The 24095-nt window shown below is 39.8% G+C and overlaps 1 protein-coding gene across 4 annotated transcripts in view; it reads right to left on the minus strand.

The window, feature by feature from the left end:
• Positions 1-23425, minus strand: part of HPSE2 (heparanase 2 (inactive)) — a gene marked incomplete at both ends in the record, with an annotated part of 573577 nt that extends 550152 nt beyond the window's left edge. For all 4 annotated transcript variants that reach the window (XM_082673768.1, XM_082673767.1, XM_082673765.1 and 1 more), the window contains 2 exons: positions 19996-20153; positions 23136-23425. In XM_082673768.1, coding sequence (XP_082529894.1) covers positions 19996-20153; positions 23136-23425 — 448 coding nt within the window. The remainder of the gene's footprint in view (positions 1-19995; positions 20154-23135) is intronic.
• Between the last annotated feature and the right edge of the window lie 670 nt (positions 23426-24095).

The following is a 24095-nucleotide window of genomic DNA, read 5'->3' on the forward strand; positions in this document are numbered from 1 at the left end:
TCTTTTGCATATGGATAGAAGATATCCAGTTTTCTCAACACCATTTGTTGAAGAGACTATCCTTTCCCCATTGTGTATTCTTGGCACCTTTCTTGAAGATCAGTTGACTGTACATGCATGGATTTATTTCTAGGCTCTCTACTGTGTTCCATTGGTCTATATGTCTGTCTTTATGCCAGTACCATACTGTTTTAATTACTGCAATATATTTTGAAATTAGGACCTGTGATGCTTCCACCTTTGTTTTTCTTTCTCAAAATAGTTTTGGCTGTTCAGGGTCTCTTGTTGTTCCAAATGACTCTTAGGGCAGTTTTTTCTATTTCTATATAGAAATAGATGCCAAAATGCCATTGGGATTTTATAGGGATTACAGTCAATCTACAGATCACTTTGGGTAGTACGGACATTTTAACAATATTAAGTCTTCCAATCCATAAACACAGGATGCGTTTCCGTTTATTTGTGTCATTAATTTCTTTCATCAATGTTTTGTAGTTTTCAGTGAAACATCTTCCACCTCTCTAGTTAAGTTTATTCCTAAGCATTTTATTCTCTTTGATGCTACTGTAAATAAGATTGTTTTCTTAATTTCCTTTTTGGATAGTTCAGTGTTAGTGTATAGCAATGCAACTGATTTTTGTATGTTGATTTTGAATTCTTCAACTTTAGTAAATTCAAATATATTAGCTCTAAGATGGTAACTTGTATGTTATATGTTTTTTACCATTTTTTTTAAAATCCTACCTGGGCAGATAGTAACTCATTACTATTAGTCACTGACTTATTGAAATGTGTTCAGTATACAGCCAAGTGATAGGCACCTAGAAAAATGATGTCAAACAGTTTGTAAATAATTCCTTGCTCCTATAACCAGAGTTCTCTTTAGGAGATATAATAATATTATGCTGTTGATTTTTAGCTCTAAAACTGATGCTCCCCACATGTCTGCTGGAGATGCACTTGGAAATGTTTTGGCATGTATAATAGAGATTTGGGGTTAAAGTGATCTCTTTTTCCTGTCCTCGCTCTGCCACTTACTAGCTGTGTGATCTTGAACAAGTTATTTAACAACTCTGAGCCTGAGTTTCCTCATCTGTGCCCATAATAAAAATGTGCCTACCTCATAAGATGGTTATAAGAATTAAATAAAATAGTAGTTATAATGTGGGTACAATGTCTGAGTCACATTAAATGTTTAATACAAGTCATTAGTAATAAAAATAGCTAGATGATGATGACAACAACAATGACGATGATGATGATGACAATTAACTGAGCTATCTACTCACTCACCTAGTCCCTATTTATAAGCAAGAATATATAACTGTAGGACAACGGGGCAGGTTTAAGAGTGCAGATTACCTACAGGAAAGATTTTCCCTCTATATGTTAACTAGATACGTAACTGTCGCACAGATACGTCACAAATACCTGGGGAAGACTGAAAGATACAAAAATGTTTTCTGCTTATGTACAAATACTTAGAAAACATTTTTAACCCCATCCTCAACTATCCAACTGTCTGGCTTTATTTGACTTTTGAAAGAAAAGTCAGGCCTAAAAAAAAAAAAAAAGAAGTGAAAAGGGGGATTGTTTCCAGTTGAACTGACAACCAAAAGCCTGCTTTGCATTGACTAAATTTTTTAAAATTAAGTTTGGCTCATGCCAGCGCTATTAATCCCTCAGTTTATAAACACTGTTTGATCCCAATGAATCTCTTTAAAAAAAAAAAAAAGTCTCCCTTTCATGTTAGAACTACAGCACAAAGTAATTGCAAAGGATACTATCCATATCAAATCAATTACCATGTCCTGTCAGTTTTTCCTTTGTAATGACTCCCTAACTATTCCTTTTCTTTCCCACTGCTGCTTCACTAATGTAATCTGCCCACATCTCACTCCTGGATATCTTCACTAGCCTCTCCTTGATCCCTCTTCAGCTAGGAATCTACCACTGTTCTGTTCTGTGAGGAGCTATGAAATAAATCTTCCTAAAATATCACATATAATTTTGTTAATCACAATCTTTCCTTGATTCTCTGTTATCTAAAGGATAAAACCCAAACTCCTTGACTTAACTCTCAAGTTAACTCACAGATTGCCTTCAACGATTGAATCCCAAATCCCAATCCAATTTCATCTCTCAAAGAATGCCTTTTACAACTGGTTCCCAAATGGCCTTGGTATACTGGAAATGGTATTGGCCCAATGGCACATAATCATTACTTTTAGTTCATCAATTCCCAAATATTAAGCATTTACAAACAAACAAGCAAATGATAAAAGAATAGCATTCCTTCATCTCCAAATACTCCTGACCATGACTAAAAACTCCAGAAAAGGGATCAACGGTTAATATTCATAAAACAAAAACCCACCCTATATTCCTTCATTCTCAAGAAAATTTCACTTTTCAAACTATGCTCACAGGTATTTCCAGAGCCCTTCCAACTTCCAATAAACCAAGACTGCCAGAGGATGAGCATGACACTGGTCTCTATGGTGGTAACTCATCAGCCTACCAATGTCATCAAGGTTTCAAAAAGCTCACTCCATGCCCTCACCACAGCCCTCTCCTATACTAGTAAAGCAAATGAGACTACTGGGGGAGTAAGCCAGGGGCTGGGAGCAGCCAAGTAAATCAGCTGCCAGGCTGGGAACGGAACCCAGGATATGATCCCATTACTACGATCTGTCCATTTAGCTTTTTTCTGTTTTTAGTTTCTCCCTGTATTTTTTTCTCCTTCTGAATAAACAAGCTTGCTCTAAGACAGCAAGACTCTCAAGATGTGAGGGCTCCTTCTTCACATGCAAGCTGTAACTCCTCAAGATCTCTCTGCATGTGAATATTTTATTACATTAGATTCATAGATTCTCTGTAGTCTCTGGGGTGACTGCAAACACAGATCCAGAAACAACCACTGGAAGGACAACTACCCTCACGGTATGTGAATTAAAGACCTTTGTTTTCAATTTTGATGGATTCGAGACCACTAAAACCTAACTCATTCATTATTCTTTCAACAAATATTTATCGAGCACCTACTATGTGCCAGGCCTGTGCTTGGCACAGGGTATATAGTGATTTTAAAAAACACCACCACACACTCAAGGGCAGAGATACCAGGGACAGAGGTCTACTCTAAGATGAAGTGTGGAGTGAGTCCTTAGTCATCATTATTTTATAGTAAGAGGATCATTAGTCCTTCTCTGACTTTTAAATGCTGTAAGGATGTGTTAAAACAGGAATTCAATACAAGTAAGCAAGCATTTTTGACCACCCACTATGTACTCATCACTGAACTAGATATGATAAAATTCTAAAATGTACTGGAAGCAACCACGTATTGTTGAAAAAACATAGATTTTAGAATCATAAACTCTGACTCTGTCAAGTCCTAGTTGTAAAGCTGGGACAAGTTACTTAACCTCCCTGAACTTCAGCTTCCTCAACTTGAAGTGATGAGAAAACCTGCGTGGTAAGGATTAAATGAGATATAATATAAAGTGCCTTGCAGAGGGTAGGTGCTCAAGAACTGTTTATTGTCTTTCTTTCAAAGAAATTAGGGCCACTGACACCAATTAAGAGATTGCCAATGGGAGGGAAGTCCAAAAGGGAGGGGATATCTGTATGTATATGGTTGATTCATTTTGTTGTGCAGTGGAGGCTAACACAACATCGTAAAGCAACCATACTCCAGTAAAATTTAATAATAAAAAAAAAGAGATTGCAACTTTAGTAGATGGTCTAGACTAGGACAGCAACAGTAAGACCAAAGGAAAAGTAAGAAATACCAAAGGCAGTCAAACAGGCAGGAAGGACATTTAGCATTGCATCAAAAAGGTTTTATTATACTCACGAACTAAAAGAAACATTCTTTTAGGGATAACCAAAATATGGTATATCCATACAGTGTAATATTGTTCAGAAATAAAAAGAAATGAAGTACTGATATATGTACAACAAGGAGGAACCTTTAAAACATTATGCTAAATTAAAGAAATCATTCCCAAAGAACCACCTATTGTGTAATTTCATTTATATGAAATACCCAGAATAGGCAAACCCACAGGGACAGAGGTATATTAGTGGTTGCCTCCATCTGGGGGGTGGGGGAGATTGGGGGAGATAACTAAAGGATGTGAGGTTTCCTTTTGTAGTGATGAAAATGTGATTGTGATGGTTGCACAACTCTGTGAATATACTAAAAGCCATTGAAGTGTATACTTTAAGTGGTACGTGAATTGTACTGAATGTGAATTATATAACAATAAAGCTATTTTAAAAAGATTAAATAAGACAATGCTTATAGCACCTTGGAAGTGCTCAATAAATGTAGGCTGATGATATTACTAATATTGTTGTTTCCAGAAGAAAATACATTTAATGTCAATTTTTTCATGCATGTAATTGATGAGAATCATCTACACTCTTAATCTCAAAATTATAAAACCATTATGTAATACAGAGGAAACGTTAAGAAATCTCAGCAATGGTCTAATAACCTAAACTCCGATAAATATTTAAAACAATCAGAAATAATAACATTTATAACAATCAGAAATAATAACGGTGATACCAATGAAGTCTTCCTCAACTACTTCAGGTGAAGTTTACTGCTTCTTCCTCTGTAATTTATCTATTTGTATTTCCATCACACCATTATCTATTGTATATGACATTTTTCCCACTAAAGTGTGAGTTCTATCAGAGCAAGGACTATGTCCATTTGTTTTTGTATCTTTTGGGAGAGCATATTGCAGTGCTGGCACACAGTAAGTGCTTAATAAATGTTTATTGAATGAGCATTTAACTGAAAATTCGTGGATTTTTTGCCTGAACTCCTGTTTCGGCCTCCCTAAAAAAAGAGGAGGAGAGGGTTTTGAAAGGTGACCAAATGAACAATTACAACTCACATCTCTACATGACTAACAAATGAAAACACCTCAACAAGTGATGTTTTACTAGTTTTGCCACAGTCTTAAACTTCCAAGGATCTCAGGAACAGGGAAATAACCTGAAACAGGTTATTTAGCCCTAGGAAAACCCTGAAAAGTTTACATAATCAACCCACGATCCCTGCCATCACTACTAAAGTAAAATGGATGAGAAGCCCCTCCCAGCTCCTGATCTTGCTGCTGCCTTTCAGTGAACATTTCCCCCTTCTGGCTACCATAAGTATTAATATTAGTAACCAGTGTAGGAAAGCCTTGTTCCTCCAAATGTGGTCCCAAGACCAGCAGCATGGCAAGACTGGGAGTTTGTTAGAAAAGCAGAATCTCATTTTTAACTATTAGATCCCCAGGTGATTCACATGCACATTAAAGTTTAGGCTTTACTTCAGTAGAGTTGGCTACTATACCTGGTCTCTAGATTCAGACTGTCTAGACTTGAACTCCACAACAAACACGCTGAAGTACCTTAGGAAAATCACCTCACCCAGAGGTTCTTAACGTGATGTACACTTTAGAAACATCTGGGGAGATTTTTTTTTTTTTTTTTTTTGCGGTACGCGGGCCTCTCACTGTTGTGGCCTCTCCCGTTGCTGGAGCACAGGCTCTGGATGCGCAGGCTCAGCGGCCATGGCTCACGGGCCCAGCTGCTCTGCGGCACGTGGGATCTTCCCGGACCGGGGCACGAACCCGCGTCCCCTGCATAGGCAGGCGGACTCTCAACCACTGCGCCACCAGGGAAGCCCTGGGGAGATTTTTAAAGATCACAATGCCTTAGCTCCCCTAGAGGTTGATTTAATTAGCCTAGGACCCAAATTTTTTTTTTGCGGTACGTGGGCCTCTCACTGTTGTGGCCTCTCCCGTTGCGGAGTACAGGCTCCGGACACACAGGCTCAGCGGCCATGGCTCACGGGCCCAGCCGCTCCGCGGCACGTGGGATCTTCCCGGACCGGGGCATGAACCCGCGTCCCCTGCATCGGCAGGCGGACTCTCAACCACTGTGCCACCAGGGAAGCCCGGACCCAACATTTTTTAAAGCTCCCCTAGCTAGGGGAATGCAGCCAGAATCACTGACTAATTTCTCTAAGCTTCTATCAAATGGGACAGTTTATACCTGCTTCAAGGGGTTGTAAGGAAAAAATCTTATCACCTTTGAAGAGCTTTTGGCCCAGTACTTGGGATGTATAAGTGCTCAATAACTGGTAGTTATTATTATCAGACCTGGAAACCTGGAAATGAACTGTCCTATAGCAGGGATAAAAAAGAACAGACTCAAAATACTAGTCTGGTCCCGTCCTACAGGTAGGTACCTGCCAAACTCATGAGGTACAAAAGAAAGGACACAGTCAAAGAACTCATTATCCCCGGGACGAGCTCTCTTAGCAACCAACTGTTGATTGAAGCTTCAAGGAAACTACAATGTGTCAGGTAAGGGGCACCATCTCTGCAAGGTGTCAGAAAAGGCCAGCACCTTAATTTGGAATGTAGTGATGGAGGGTGGGGGAGCACTATTTCAGCAGTTCTGTAACACAGGAAATCCCTCTTACCACACCCTGATTTACACTGATTCTTGATACACACCACATGTGTCCTCAAACCTCTTTTTCCCGTCCCCCCAAATTTTCAATTGTTCTGTTCCACATTTAGGTGATGAAAACTTAAAACCTGTGGTTATAACTTCTATGAGAAATTTCATTTTGAAAGCTTTCTAAATTTCAACTTTACTGCCATGAGGGAAACAGAAGAAACAAAAGACCTCAGTCATCCACTAACACAAAAACCCCTAGTGAAGACATTTAATAAGTGTAAGATTTCTGCTGCAAGCTGTTGAAAATCCTGACCTTTGGACTGGGGTATCATTCATTTGCTTCTACAAATGTTCTATAAAACAGCAGCATTTATTTTCCTAATGGTTTCAAGTTATGTTTACTTTCACCTATGGGTTTTAACTTGGCTAAGCCTGGACTACAGTTTCTTTTGAATCTACAGCTCATTGAATTTAACCTGAGTCTACTCTTCCAAAAGGATTCATAATGGCCAGGGAAATAAGTCCACAATCTGGTTTTTTTTCCAACAATTGCAAAGAAATAAGCACCCAGATGAAAAGAGTGTACCTATTAGGGCACTGAGAGATACACAAAGATTCACCTCAATGGTGATTACAAACATTTTTTAAAGTGTGCATGGTTTAGTGACTACCACCAAAAGCTCATGTTCTATTTCCAGCTCCTCTGCTTACTCAGTACGGGCCTCCTCTGTGGTAAATGAAACCCTCTCACTGGGTGCACCATGATAGCTAATGAATGTCTGAACTTAAAAGGCTTTTAAATTCTTTGTTGGAAGTCTCCTCAGTGATACTGGCACCCACAGAGTACTCTCAAAAGTCCCCTCTGTGCCATTCTCTGGACTAGTTCTAACCTCACCCTGGGTTTGGATTCCAGTCTCAAAGGAGTCTGAGTTTCAGGTGTCAAATCTACAAAAATGGCATCCTGAAGCTGGTCCAGAAGTTTATCAATAAAGAACAGTTCAAAAAGAATCTGGGACTAAACTAGAGCCTAGCACACCTACAAGCAAACACAGCCTCTCACAAAGAAACAACAGGCCCATTCTAGCCTTCCTATTTCAGATTGGCCCAAACACTACAGAACACAAGTACCCACCTGGTTCACTGAAGTAGAGTGGAGGGATTATCATTAGCTGTGTATACCTCATTTAAGAGTATCAGACTTGAAGACAGAGGTACTGAGTTCTAATCCCAGTTCTGCCACTTAAAAGCTGTATTACTCTGAGCAACTTTCTTGAGTCTGTTTTCTCATTTATAATATAGAAATGCCAAAATTTTAAATAAACTTACTATACACAGCTCCTGTGAGGATCTGAGGAGTTTTTATAATTCTATAGTTCTATAATTCTATAGTTCTTTAAATTTTAAAGAACATTACAAATGTAAAGTGTGATTATTTTTCTCCTGCAAACTGATTAGGGAGCTATTCAAAAATGGCTACTTCTGCCTTCTTTAGTCTGTTTCTCACAAAACATTGTGTGAGGTCTTTATAAGTGTCTCTTCTTTGGCTGAATAGTATTCAAATTCACAGAGTAGCTTTAAAAGATGAGTGACAGCTAGGATTTCTTTCAAATCACACAGTGATATACTATTTGAACAAAAAAGTTAAAATATTTTTAGTGTCACTTTCTATCTGTATCCAAAACTTTTAAAATCACTTGTTTTACAAAAGAAAACTGTACTTTGATGCACAGGGTTAGTTTTGCTGTGACTGTTTTCTTGACATTTGCTCAAAGAATGCATTATAGCTAAAAGGATTAAAATGGATAAGGGTGGTTAAAAAGACATTGGGGAAAATAAATAATTTAGATCAAGTTCCAATACGAAAAAGATATGATTCTACAGCACTGCTTTGTTAGAAACTACAGACAAATAGCAAACAGAGAAGTTCTTGCAAAAAAGTACCAATGAATTAGAAAGAATGGTTAAATTACAACTCATCCACATACGGATTATTCTTTAGCCACTGAAAAACAGCCCATAATTTCTGACTAAAAGGTTATCTAGATAAGCAAGTTGTACAAAAATGCAACTCCACTTACACATTTAAATTTTTATATACATATGTATGCACAGAAAAAGGTCTAAAAAGGTACGTGCCAGACTGTTGAAAGTGGTTATATCTATGATATATGTATTATTGAATTTATATTAATGAGCATGCATTTCACTGGTGTTAATAAAATAAATAAAAAGCCTAAAACTTTAAAAGTAAAAATATGAATAAGGAAGTTAAGCATTAACCAGAAATAGACTATGAAATTTTTAAAAAGCAGAAACAATGAATGGAAGAGCTATTATTCTTTTTTGTGTATTAAGCTACCCAATAAATGGCAAATAATCAGTCAACAAGTATACACTGAAGAACTACTAGGCAAAAGACAGCTACTGGATGTTGTAGCAACAACAAAAATGATAAAATCACTACTGTCACAGTGACCTATAATCTAGGGGTTAAGCCAAGTCTACATGAACATACACAAAAAGATACCTGAGAACATTGAGGCAGAATATGAAAATAGCCAAAAGAGTGATTTTTATACAACAAATACCTTGGAAATTCAGGCTCAATAAACACTTCATGAATGAATAAATGAGATCGTGAAGAATTCATAGAGAAGGAGGACAAACTTGAGCAGGGTTCTGAAAGACAGGAAGAATTTAGAAGTGGGTAAAAAGTGGGCAGACAGATGATGGAGTGCGAAATCCGGAGGGTTAGAAATTAAGAGAATAGCAGAATGAGTAGGAGCTCTGTGACAGGAAGCTACACCATCTGCTTGTGAATAAACTCAGGTTCCTGTGGGGAAGAGGAGAGAAGAAGCTGGCCAAGGAAGGTGGGCTGACTCTAGAGGGCCTTGGAAAACTGGAGGAGAATGAGGAGGATTTAAGTTAGACAACGGATAACCTTGAAGGTTTCTAGCTAGGCAGCGACAGGAGAACGTGGAGCTTCAGAAAGATTAATGAGGCAGGAGGATGAAGAGAGGCTGGAGAAAGGGAACCCAGTTTCCTTAGACAAAGATGACAGAATAGATGGGAGATGAAGACTGCCCAAACCAGATGGAAACAGACATGAGGTAAACAATCATAATTTTCATTTAGCCCCATTCTCAAACTTTCAAATCAGACTCAAGTTAATATAAACCCCAGAGGAAAGGCCTTTGAAGCTGTCTTGGTAGAAGAATGAGGAATATTGTGCTGTTATGCTATAATGGGGGTGGTGAAAATCACCTACTTCATAGTGAGACTGTCCTGGATCCAGCCACAGCTCTGCCACTTACCAGCAGTTACTTACTTTGTGTAGAATATATAACCTCTTTGCTCCATAGTTTCTTCATTGTAAATGGCTATAAAAGTGATCTCTACTTGAGTTTAACAAACTCTCAGTTCAAAGAGAAAGATAAGGAAGAGAGGTATGAAGGAAGGGTTTTCTTGAAACTTCACCCTTATCAGTTCCCTTTACCCTTCACAAGGTTTCTCTGGCCTCAGAACTTGAAAGAAGAAAAATGCAGAGTATGGTTCTAGTATATAAATAAAAACAAAGTAATTCTAAAATTGCCCAATAATTTAATGGTAACTTTCCAACAACTTTTTCAAATATTCTTATTTTTCTGCCTTTTTTCCTGCCATTTCCCTTACATCAATGACACTGTTGATCCATTTCTAGTATTCTTTTCAATTCATCTGCTTCCAAAATAGTTCTATCCCACTGGATAGAACTAATAAGTTCTATTCCATTGGATCAGATGCTGTCCTATTCCTTCAAATGTCATAAAGTGTGACAATCATCTCTTTCAATTGTTCATGTGTCTCCCTGTGATTATTCTTTTGCTGTTTTCCCTAACAACTATTTTGTGTCCTAACCCACTAGACCTTTGAGGGAGGGTCTATAGCACACATTTTTTTTTTACTGCTCCACGATACTTAGTATAGGGCTTTTGAGTGCCTGATACATGAATAGATGAATAAATGAAATAGTGAATGAACCAAAGACTGGATCCCTCTTATCTAAGCACAGTGAAGAGAGAACAGGACTGGGTTCTAATCCTGGTTGTACTAACTACTGATCTTATGACCTTAAGCAAGTCACATGTCTCTTCTGAGTCCCTATTTCTTCATATACACACACATATACACGTGCATGCTCACACGTTTGTCAACAGATTGATTTAAGAATTAAATGAGATACCACATGTAAAACACAGTAAGAACTCAACAAACAGTAGCTGTTATTAGCATTATTATTATTTACCCTTAAGGCCAGGTCAAGCTCCCTCCTCCTAGGCACCAGTCCTGACTACTCCAGCTCTCACTTAATCTCCTTCTCTGAACTTCTATAGCCCTTACAGCTTGTTCTACATCCTTTAACCTTTGAATATATCCTATCTTGTTCCCATTGCTATTATTTCCTACATGCCTTGTATGTCTGAGATCTTTGACTCACAGAATCTCAGAATTAGATGCTACAAACAGATAATGTGGTCCATTTTCTTCATTTTATGGATAAAGAGGGCTTCAGGAGGTTAACAACTTGCACAATGACACATTTAGTTAGTAGAAAAACAAGTTCATTAACAGAGGCTCCGCTTAAGCCTTCAGGTTTAATGGGTGATGTCATTCATTGAGTCCCTGCTCCCCAACTCTTTACCTAGGTGGCCTTGGGCAAGTTATTTAACCACTCTGTGCCTCAGTTTCCCCATTTGTCAAATGGGAAAATACTACTTTCCTTATAGGGTTGATAAAAGGATTAAATGTTAATCTATGTAAATTCCTTAAAATAGTACTTGACACATAAGAAGCACCCAACAATGTTAGGTAATATTATTATATTATTACTATTATTAAGCTGCAGGGGGAACATCCATTCTTCCATAGTTTTTCAAAGATAATGACCCAAATCTGAGCAATTTAACTTTTGCATTCTCATCTTCCATCTCTCAAGGTGTTTCTGCCTTTCCAAAGCAAGTAAAAAATAAGGTCCTGGTTTAATCCCCAACTCCCTCAATACAAACATACGATACAGATATGTACCCCATCTTTTCTAAATATGCAGCTTATATTTTTCACTCTTCATTCTTCACCACACAAAAAGCAAAACACATGCATTAAGGTTTGTAAATAACATAAATTTTTGTTTGACTTAATGTGTCTGTTCCATGCAATGTGATGATGGTTATCTATATGGATTTTTATGTGTATGTCAATCCCAGTGTGTTTTGATTGTAAATTCCTAGAGACAAAAACGATGTCTGCTTAAGTCAATCAAACATAAATTCTGGGGCACTTGGACTAAATTAGATCAAGTATTCAGAGCAGAATTTCAGAAAAATTTAGAGAATGAGAGAGGATTAATGAGGATTGGCTCAGCAGAAGGCTTAATGAAACAGGGGACTTGGGCAGAGCTTTGAAGGACAAGTAAAAATTTTAATTCAAGACAGAAAATGAGTGTTCGAGGTAGAGGGTATACTATGAGCGAAGTGGAAAGGCTTAGCAAAGATTATTCTGACTAAAGTAGAGTGATGATACTCAAGAACATTGAGAAATTCTATTGAATATGTAAGACCAGAGCACTTTGAGAGTACAGTTCATGTTCTATTCCTCTTGGGTAGCCCCAGTATCTTGACTAACCTTGGCATTTGGTTTATAATTTAAAAAACATGTATTGAATTAAGCAAAATTACACTGCTTTTCACTGTACTTAAGTGAAGAAAACTGATCATGAAACCAAAAGACAAAGGAGTTCAACAAGGTATCTATACATCCTATAGAACTAGCCTCTAGTCTACAAATTGTATTTACTTTGCCTACATCACCACCATGGACAAGTGTAAAAAATAAAACACACCAAATTCTTTCATGCTCATATATTCATATGCTCTGTCTCTCTCTGTCTCTGTCTCTCTCTCTCTCCTTCTGTCTCACACACACACACACACACACACACACACACACACACACACACACATACACACAGTTCAGAGTTCCAATCCATTGCCTCATAGATCTAGACAGCTGAAAACTTGAATAAGGTACTAAGAAGCACAGAAGTTAAGAGTCTTAACATTTAATCCATTTTGATGAAGGATTCTCAGAAGAGGCTCCTGACTCTACGAGCCCAGACCATGTGACTGGCAGGCTAAACAGGCCCAGGGAATTTTGAAAGAAACTTCTTTGCTTCCATGATGTACCCATCCCACCAGGAGGCCTTGGGAGGACAGGAGAGAGAATATAAATAAATATGGCAAGAGAAACAGTGATATTTGGTATTGGCAACAGCAGCACAATTTGTGTTGTATAGGAACACATAACTCTTTGTGGATTACCTTTAGCCCCAATGATCAGGTGATAAATTATACAAATGTGGTTGTGATTGAAAGACCTATTTACTAGACTTTTTGATTCACTGAAATTAATTAAGCCACCTCTACAAGCAGTAGACCAGAGTTTCCAGATCTCCTCTCTACCACTTCCAGCACTATATAGATCCACAATGACTAAACTGTGACTAAATGGCATGATAACTATATCTTTAGATACCACATTCAAATTCACAGGGGTACAGTGAGCTGCAACTAGCACTCAGGACCTGGTACCAAATTTCAAACATTATAGAAAATGCACCCACTTTGTTTCCAAAAGGCAGAATAAAACATATATAAAACTTCAGGTGATTTCTGACACCCTTTAATACAATATTAAATTGTGTCAAATCCTTCTAAAGTTGCTGGTAGACAAATCATGAAAAGCCAAATAGTGGCGTTGGAATGGAGGCTTTTCTTGGCCTAAAAATCTCTAGAAACTGCTTTTCACTGATGCTGCTGAAGTGATAAGAGGTCAGGAGTATGTAATTTGACAACCATAGCTGGGCCTCATTCATCCTCCCAGCCTCAGCATCAAATGGGCCTGGAGCTAGCTGCCTGCTCAATGAGTAAATTCATGAGTGAATAAATATTACAAAGTAGTAGCCTGTTTTTACTCTGTGAAAGAAGGAAGGGTAACAAAAATTATCAAGCAAATTCTAAAACCTTTATTTTATATACCCTATAAGAACCGAATTAATTTAGTTTTAAATTATCTGTCCTTCAAACATGCTTCATAACTCAAACTTCATCAAGTTCAGTTATAACACACTTTAGCTAGAGTACATGAATGTGTGCAATGATTTGGAAAAGAAGAATGGGAGAGGGCAAAGTCATTATCCATGTTGAAAACATGTCCTTCCCCTCTCCAATGGAGTAAAAGAACTTATAATAGCCTCTATTTTCCTATAGGGCCAATTCCATTTTACTATGCTTAAAATTCAACATTCTCATCATCTGATCTGGATTTACCCAACCAACCTTTACTCTCACACATGTACTTTCTTCTTTTTTAATTACATATTTTGGAGCTAACGAAAATACATTAGCACTTCTTAAAATTCAAATTAGACATAATTCTAGAAATATGAGCTTTTCTTAGAATAATTTCTAACATGTGCTTTTCATAATTTTTAAATTATAAACATTACTGAAAAAAATATGCAAATAGGCTTCTATAAAAAAGAATCTGTTATGCTTCTAGCAACATGAACTAATATAATTTCTAACATGTACCTTCTATTAGGCAGGTGGTCTCCTTATTACCCAAACACATATTTAGGCTTTGCCTCATGCTCTTTCCCTTGAATGAAATGTCCTCTCTCATCTCTACTTCTCCAAAGTCTAGGCATCTTCCACAAGGCCCAACCTAACTCCCACCTAAGTCTGGCCAGTATTCATCTCTACTTTTCCTGTCATATCCTGGCAAACTATTTTGTTCCACTTAGCACTTGTGGAACAAGTGCTGTATTGTCTTTGTGTTACTCTTCAGTTTTATCATTATAAATGTTATCTCACTAACAAGCTATTAGATCATTGACAGCAGAGACAGTGTCTTTTGAAGGGGAAAGGTCAAGTATTTTGTAGAGTATCCTTCAATTTGACTAGTGTTTTCTCATATTTACAGAGTTATGGATTTGGGGAAAGAATATCACAAAGGTGAAGTGCCCTTCTCATCACATGATATCAGGGAATACATGATATCAACATGACCTATCTGCTGATGTTAACCTTGATCACTTTGTTGAAATGATATCTGACAGCTTCTCCACTGTAAAGTTACTATTTTCTGCTTTATAGACTCTCTTCTTTAGAAACAAGTTGTTAAATCCAGCCCACACTCAAGGGGAAAACAGAAGTTCCACATCCTAAAAGTATCAAAGTATTGGTGGTCCTATGCTAAAACCACCACAATAATTAATTAATTAATTAACATTATGAGAGAGATGCTTTGAGGCTATGCAAATATCGTGCTTTGTCTTAAACCTCGCCTACTTATTTTAACACTGATTAGTGGATCTTGCCTACAGCAATGATTACTGTTGTGCTCTAATGTTGATATAGGGCTGTATCTTTTATTTATTTGATAATCTGCATTTTGTCCAGCATGAAACTAAACACAGAGCAGGTAATCAATAAACACTTGTTAAATGTAATTGGATTTCAAGAAACATTTATGTAAAATAAAGTGAGATAATGAAAGGTGGATAAGTTCAAGGCAAATATGTATTTTGGCAGTTGTGCTGTTCTTATGTCATATGTCTTGATTGATGGAATGGGAATAGAAAGATAAAGAATTAACTACCTCACCTCTACTAAAACTAGGAGAACTTCCTGGAGAAAGGAAAACAATAATAATAGTCATATAGTGCCTTAAAGTTTACAAAGTGTACTCCACATTCATTATTTAGGATTTCAGAAGCTCTCAGAAGAGAAAATTTTCAGGAGACGAAGATTGAAAAAACATTTAAATTTGTGAAAAGGCACTATTAATTTGGGAATTGTAAAATTAGGTGTAGAAACTACATAAGGCTAACCAAGAAAAGCAAAAGTAAAGGCAAAGAAGAAACAGATACAATAAAAAATAGTGTGGGTCCAGTGCAAGGCTTTAAATCAGGTGGTAAAGTTGATTTAATGCACAGTATAAAACCAAGACACTTAGACTACCAAAGATAAAGAGTACATAGTTAAAATAATGAAGTATGTCATTAAAATAAATATTAAGAATGGACTTCGTGTGAAAATGCATTGAAGGTGAAAAATGAATGGAATCTTTATGTATGTGTTTACTCATTTCTTCATTTCTTCATCGGTAACCTCCATTTTTCCAGTGCCTTTAACAGGCTCTTAACCTAGTATGCAGCCAAAAATATTTGCAGAAGTTCTACTATGTGTCATACATAATGCTAGACATTTTAGGATATACAACAATTAGATATGGTCCCTTCCTATAAAGAATTTGCATTCTAATTGAAAAGGTAAAACAAAAATACATATATATATGTTTAACTTTTCATATATATATATGTGTGTATACACACACACACACACACACACATATATATATATATGAAAAGTTAAAAAGCAAAACAAGGCAGAAGGGGCCAAAAGAACAACATAATGAGAAAGAACTGCAATAGTCCAGAGAAAAAAGAGATAACTATGAAATGACCTGTTCAGGAAGGGCTTGTGAAAATAAGGGGCATTTGCAATGGGTCTTCAAGAATTGGGTGGAGTGGGTGGTGAGATTTTAACAGAGCCAAGAAAAAGGCATTTAAAGCACAGATAGAATGGCTGAACAAAGGGGGTTGAGATAAAGGTGTTTTAAGGAAACAGTGAAAATAAAGCTGAGCTGTAATAAAAGTTTTATGAAAACATAGGGTACAAAAGGTAAGCTGAGATTTAAAAAGGCTTTGAATGCCAAGTTGAGGAGTTTGAACATTTTCTGTAAGCAATCCAAAAATAATCAAAGTTTTCCAGCAAAAAAGTGACATGACGAATATGATATTTTAGAAATATTAAGCTGGCTTTTGATGTGCATAATAAATGGTGTATATCTTGATTAAAGATATGGTTATGGCAGTAAAGAGACAGGCATACAAATAAATCACACTGAATATACAACAAAGAGACAGACTGCAGCAAAATAAACTTAAGAACAAAAGATTAACCCAAGATTTCTTTGTTAGGAGCAAGAAAAGCATAACATCACATAGATAGGCAAAGGGTAAGACTCCAAAATATGAAGAACAATCCTATTTTTTATTTCCTCCATCATCATCATGTTTATATGAAGTTCAAGTTGCCTACGCTAAGAGTGGAATAAGTAACTGTATTAAAGGACTAACTAGAGAAGTTCCCAAAGTTTATGTAAACAGTGACTTTAGAAAGAGAAAATGCAGCTGCATTAATATGCTTTAAAAGTTTTTGGAAAATATAAGCCACATGACTTGTTAACTGCCCTATTAATTCAGGGGAAAACAACAACAAAAAATCACATCGAGGTAGCAATATGAATGAATTAACTAGAAAAGTGTATGTTACCCAAGCTGGAACTATCAGTTCATTTTAATGTTCGTATGTAACAAAACTAAAGATTAGTCTCTTCTTTCATTACCACACAAAAAAAATAGCCACCCTATGTTCTCCACCTCCATTCCTTAAAGACAATTCTCCCTAAAAATTCTCCCTACATTCTCTTAATCCTCTCAAACAATTCCCTAATTCTATCTCCTTTCTTCTGCATAAACTTTGGTCTACCGCATCTTATTCACTCCTTAAATCCACTTTAAAATACAAAACATATATGTTATAAATTTCCTGAAGCTGCCTTTAATAAAAGTAGGAATACTTAGCCTTCATAGTGCTTTGCGGTTGACAAAATATCTTATACAGATACCTCTCAGAACCCTCACAGAAGCAATGCAGAGCAGGTATTATCACATCCATATATTACAGAGAAGCAGCAAGCCCAGGGCCACATATTCGTAAGTGATAGAGCCAGGCCTGAAATACAGGCTTTCTGAGTCCAAATTCCATATTCTATTCCCTATGTCACTCAATTTCATAATGTGCCAGTAGCTGTATCTAATTATTCAAAATGTATGTTATTATTCTATATTATGTTTAAGACAATACATCCCTTTTTTAAAAAAATAAGGTACTTATGCCAAAATGCCTATTACAGGGCCGTTTACTGAGAAGACCTAATTATTTTGAGAGGCTCATTATGATGACAGTTATCACTGGATTAAAAGTGACAACTGAAGTATAACATTTGCAAAATTGCTGAGACTATACCAAAACCATTTTTGCCTTTAATTCTGCAATGCAACATGCAACAACAAAGACAACATGGGTGATTTAAGGATATGTGAGCATCAAAGGGTAGAAACAGGGCATTCCTACTCTCTTTAACTGTGCTAAGGCCTCAAATACTGATATAGTTCAGAGCATCTTATTACCAAGGAGACATAAATCAAAAGGAGTTCAGCTAGGAGCAATAAAACAGATTAGTGTTGGGAAGGACTGACTTTAAAGAAAGTTTTAAAAGAATTAAATCCAGGTAGTCTAGATAAAAAACAGCTATGAGGAAAACATTTTTTGAAGCTGACACAACAAAGAAATTATTTTGAAGGTAAATGTCTAAAAAAATGCAAAGAGGAGTAATCAAATATTTAGAGAATATAAAGGGAAAATTCAGGAAAAATTTACCAGTGAAAACCTATGGGACAAAAAAACTCTCCCACAGGAGTGGTGAAAACTACACTCCTAGAGATATTTAATACTATGTTGGACAAAACGAGAAAAGGATTCCATATGGAATGATCCTGTACTGAACCCTGAAGTGGTGGAAGGATTGAAGATGACCTCTTAGATCTTTTCCGTTTCTGGTTTTTTCCTAATTCTATGAAGTTTTATGGGACACGGCCTTCTGCCAATATCCTTTCTCACCATGATGCCCACTTTCTCCTTGTACAAAGGGAAACAAATTGTATCCTTCATTTTAAGCATATCTCCCACTCTCAATGAATAGGTAATATAATCCGAGGTACAAGTTCGGGAGAAAAAGGCTAATTCCTAAACTTATAATAGTCCTTTTTTTTCCCACAGTGGTTCCTGGGGCTCTTACAAGTTTTTTCACAAACTAAAGAGGAAGTAGTTCAAAGAAGAGCTGTTTCATCAGGAAAACCATTAATATTCTCCCTTCTTGTATCCGAACACAGAGCTGACAGTGACCCTGGGAGCTATAAAGCCCCAGGTCAAATTACCATCAGAGCTGCTGTTCAGGATTATCTTTTACCTTTCAGCATTTTATGATGAGTGACAGCAAAATCTACTGGCAATCCACATTTTTATAGCAATGATATTTACCTTTGAAAAGATGTAGCCTTAAACACCTACACACTTTGCCAATGCTGTAAAAGAGTAAGTCTAATTCAGGATTCAAACTCAAGAAGCCTCAGTCTTGCCCTCTTTCTCCAGTCTGGCACTTTAAAAAAAAGGTTTCTCAGCCAACCTTGAAATAGATCCAAACTCTCCAGAATTCCCATTCAGTGAAAGCCCCAGAAAATACAAGGGCTTTTCCTCATTTTGCTGATTTATAAGGACAAGATGTAACAAAATCCAGGGAGCTCTGAGAACATGTCCCTGAGCCCTTTAAAAATAAAACTGTAGCTCATGTATGAGAAGGGACAACAGGGCAGAGATAGCTCTCCAGGAATGGACGCTAATGCCTCTTCTACCCAATCTAAACAACCTCAGTGGGTGAAGACCCATCAATTGCCACCTTGCCCATTTGAAAGAAACTCTGTTCCTCTACCCACACAGCAAGTTCATAGTTATTAACACCAAACCCTCTAAACAATTTTCTTAAATACCATTTTCATTTTTCCCTAGTAAAAATGAGACTGTTCAAAGACTGTAAAAAGATTGGCTTCTCACACTGGAATAGGATCTGGCATTTTCAAAAGCCCTTCCAACACTTAACTCATCTGATCCTGGCAGGAAAGGCTGGCATTTATAATCCCATTTTGAAACTGAGAAAAAAAAAGTGCAACTCTGAGACTGCAACTCTGAGATTAGGCAGTCTAAAGAAGAACCCACTGTGAAAAGTTTCAAACCTTCCCAACAATGGACCAATCTAAAAAGGATTATTCCAGAAAACTTTAGAGTGGGATTCAAAAGAGGCTGAAGCCCTCCGTAGCCTCATCTCAGCAAAGCAAAGAATAAGAAAAACAAAAAGGCACTTCCTTTAATTTTAGAAAGGAAACGTGACCCTGCCCCTTTATGAACCTGACTGGATTTTCTCAAGAAACCCACTGCACCTTCTCCCTATAGGACTAGCCAGTCATAAGTTTTGGCTACTAGTTCTCGGCCTCTGAGACTCAGCCACCGAAGAAAGGCCAGCAGCCTGGACAAGGACAACCTGATGAGCCCCCTTTGTGTAATCACGTCAGGAATCCCACACTCCAGTTTCCCCTCGCCTACAGCTACCAGTTTTTCAGGTGAGCTTCAACCTGTCCCTCCTCCAAATCTGCACCCCACACGCACACATACCGATTGCTGGCTCCCACTCCCCAAACTTCCCCCACCCAACAAGAGTGGGGAGCAAGTTTCTCACCATCCTCATAGTTTTTGAGATAGTAATCCGGGCCGGGGCCCCCACGGCTTTTTGCCGGGTTCCTCAGATTCTGGAACTGCAGGAAGTCGGTCCTTTTGCCCCCGAAGCGCAGAAAGGCAGGTGAAAGTCCCCGGGCCAGGGTCACCAGACGCTTGGAGCTGCAGGGATAGAGAAGGAGAAAGGAAAGGATCCGGGGGACAAGCGAGAGGATGCGGGGCACCAGCAAGGCCCTCTTCCCACTCTCTGTGGAGTTATGCCTGGCGCCCCAGTCCGCCCATTCTTGGGCCATGGGGCTCCGGGAGCTACGCCTCCCGCGCCCAAATGGTCGTGGCCCCCTCCCTCAGGCACCCCGACGATGCTCACCAAAAGTAGTATTTACAAAGAGTTAGAGATTGTGTTTGTTAATAGTGTGTGCATAAGGTGGGGGGTGCCCTTCTGCTGAGAACACGGGACTAAGGCGCAGTTGCAGGGCTTCTGCTCCTGCCTGAAAAGCTCTCCCGGAGGAGACGCGCAGCGCACGGACCCCGGGCTCCGACTTTTGCCAAACTTCTGGGCTGAAAGACGGGATCTGCCTCCTCTGCCCCAGGGGCATCGCAACCTCCATGGAGAAGGTGAAACCCGCCTTCTTTCTCTCGGATCATGCACCTGAGGTCAAGTTAATTTTTTTTAATGCCAAAGCTGATTTTCCTTTTCCACTACCTTATAACAACTGTATGCATCTCCCAAATCCCTGAGCAAGAGAAATTCCCGGGGTAAATTCTTGCCTTTCTGAGAACACTCCCCAGCCCCGCCTTGCACAGTAAAAGCAATGCCTCTTTGGCCCCTGAAATAATTCAGCCCGATCTCAGGAAAGGTAACGTTCTCCTCTCCACCCCCCGGGTTGGGCTCTATCATTTTCCCTTCCCACTTGGGGCCATTTGGAAGCTCTGAGGAAAATGAAGTTTGCCGAAATGTGGAACCTGCGCGTAGTAGGAGACTCGAGGGGCATCAGAATACTATTTACACCTATTTAGGTTCAGGATTTCCATAAATAGGTTTTTCAAAAGCCAAACGCTGCTAATTCGGGAAGGGGTAGAGAAGGAGCAAACAGATGCTCTTAATGCTAAGGGCATCAGCTGTTAAGTTCGGGGTCTCTACGTTATTTTTAACGCTTTGCTGCTTCAGGTTCTGAATATCCAATCCAAATGGTACTAAAGAGTATCTTAAAGGCGGTGAATAAGAGAAAACAGAGAAAAAAACAGACTCCAGTTTTACAGTTTCTAACAAAAGTCGTGGCCGCCTGGAGAAGTCCAGTAGCCGCCGGAAGGATCGCTTGGCCGAGGACTCCGGCACTGCGTTACCCGGCGGGCGCAATCGGCCGTCGTGTGGGCCCACGGCGGGCGAGGAGACATCCGAGCGAGTCCGGCCCAGCAGAAACGGCGTTTCCAACAACCTTCCAGCCGGAAACCTGCACAGCCAATGCAAATACGCCCCACCAAAGCTTCTTCCCCGAAAAGCCGCCTTCCACAATCTTTTCTGCGACAAGCATTTAGCGAGAACATGAAAGTTTGTTGTTGTTTTTAAGGTCAGAAGCAAAAGAACCCCGAAGGAGTCCACGTAGCTAGAGAAGCGCCATGCAAGTGGGGCGTGTAGTCGCCCCCCACCTCCCGGACGAGCTCACAGACGCGCGCAGCTGCACGGAAGAGCTTCCGAGGAGGAATCCGGCCGCGCAGAGCTGTTCCCGCCCTCCCAGTGGAGGCGCGGGCAGGAACCAAAACGGCCTCGGCGGCGGCCACAGCAACCACTCAGTCCTCCCGCAACGCTCGCTCCACGTGGAAGAAGCGCCCCACACAGCGCCTCCTGCTACCTGCCGCGTCCGCTGACCTGGCCGAGGCTACGGAAACCTGGAGAGCTGAGGGGCGGGCGCACGCGAGAAGCAAACTCGAATTTCCCAGAGTGAAAGATACTCAGGAAAGGCGCGGCGGACGCGGCCTCAGAACAGAAAAGTGAGACTGAGAGCTCTCGGAGCTCTTCGAGGGAGCCCACAGCTGAGGCTCCAATTTGGAGGGAAATTTTTTTAACTCAACACTTGGATTCGACATTGTAGACTTTTTTTTTTTTTTTTACCCTGCAACTCTGTCCCTGTTGGGAAGGGATCGTGGTTGCCTTACTGCTGAACAGTAACAACTGGGGAGAGGGTGAGCCCAATTAGAGTCCAAGCCCTAGAGTAATGCAGGGTCCATGATCACAAAACTCCCGGCTTCCTAATCCACCAGTGCTGGATTCAGATCTCCGAAATATCCCCGGGGTACTTCTAGGACACTTTCCGCTCTTCTTATATACGCTATGACCGGAGCGAGGACTTTTTTTTTTTTTTCTTTAAAGAAAAACTAAACTATGCAGTTATCGCAGGAGATTTAAGGAGTAGGGACTGGGGGGGGACCATTCGATCTATAAAAAGTATCTTAAAAAGTCCTGAAGTCTGGAAAGGACAGCGGAGGATATAAAATTAAAAATCCGAACCAACTTGCCCACCGCTCAAGCCTCTGCTTAGATTCATTTTCTGTCTGGGAGTGGGAGAGAACTGACGGAACGATCTTTCCGTGGAAAATTCCACTTTCGTGCGATCCCCGCTTAAACACAGACACACGCAGACACACACACACGCAGACACACACACACACACACACACACACACACACACACACACACACACACACACACACACACACACACACACACACACACACACACACACACACACACACACACACACACACACACACACACCCCCTCTCGGGTCTTTGTTGTTCAAGACCTTTTTCTTCACTTTTGTAACTGCCCTGAACCTCTTCTTTCTTTTCGGAAGTAGACGGGGAGGCTAATTGTGGATATATGTAAGCACAACATTTTTTCAGTCATAACTGGTAACTTTCTGAAATGCCTTCTGCATTGCAAACATGTGCATCTTAATAGAAAACACTGCTTTTCTCAATCACCAGTTACAGCCTCAGCAAATATTCCAGGAGGAGGAAAACCTTTCTTCTCTTTGAGAGATCCGCTTGGCTTTTTTTTCTTCTTCTTCCCCCTTTGGAATGGGGGGATAGGAAGGGGTGGGGGTGCTACTTTAAAAAAAATGATCCATGAAGCCCCTGCCTTACCTTAAGAAATCCAGCCAGCCATCATGAATGATGGACGGATCCAGCTGCAGAGAGAGGAAGTTCTCATTGACTGTCCTGACTGGGTTCTTGGTGCTCACATCAAGTAGAATCAGGGTCTTTTCCTTCAAACCTGGAGCTCTGTCTACAGGCAAGGGTCTCCTGTCTCCAGCTTGGGAGGAAAGGGAGAGATGGAGCAACAGAGCCAAGATGAGAGCCACCGGGGCTAGGCACGCGGGGGGGCGGGAGTTGCTGGAGGGCATGGCTTCAGGAAAGGCACAGAGCACCCTCATTAAATCCCTCTGATTTAAACCTCTCTTCGTACAGGGTCTCGCTGGTGACTAATTGTCCATATCTAAAGTGTGTGTCTGTCTGCCTTTTTCCCCCCTTTTTTCCCCTTCCTTTTTCCCCCCTCTCTCGTTTTTTTTTTTTTTTTTTCTCTTCTTCTTCAGTGTTTTGGTGCTGGTGGAGCAAACTCACGCCCCTAGCCAGCCTTCTCAGAGACTCGTGCCAAGAGTACTTCACCAGCACCGCCCCTTTAAGAGATTTCAACTGCAGACATTTTTTAACTTTTTAAAGGTAAGGTGAGGCGGGGCGGGGGAGGGGGGAGTAAGAGGAAGGGGTGGCGATGTACCCTCCTGATTTAACCCTCTAGGGTCGGGAAGCGGACGGAGGGATCGAAACTGTACAGTTTTAACATTTGGGGTACCGGGCGGGACGTCTTGTTTTTACTTCCCTCCCGGCAAGGCTCTGGGGAGAGCAGTTCTAGCTGCGACCCCGACGCGAAAGCCTCTGCGCCAGTTCTGGGCGTGCTGGAGTAGGGTCTGCACCAGTCGCGCGCCTATTTGTCCTGACAGCGTCAAGGAATGTCGTCTGCTCCAGGCCCTTCCCTTTGGGTTGAAGCAGCGAGAGCAAGGCTGGTTAAGTTGCAGAGGGGTCCTGCGGTGGCGACTGTGATTCCTG

Source organism: Grampus griseus, assembly GCF_964374135.1.
Source record: "Grampus griseus genome assembly, chromosome: 16".
Lineage (NCBI taxonomy): Eukaryota > Metazoa > Chordata > Mammalia > Artiodactyla > Delphinidae > Grampus > Grampus griseus.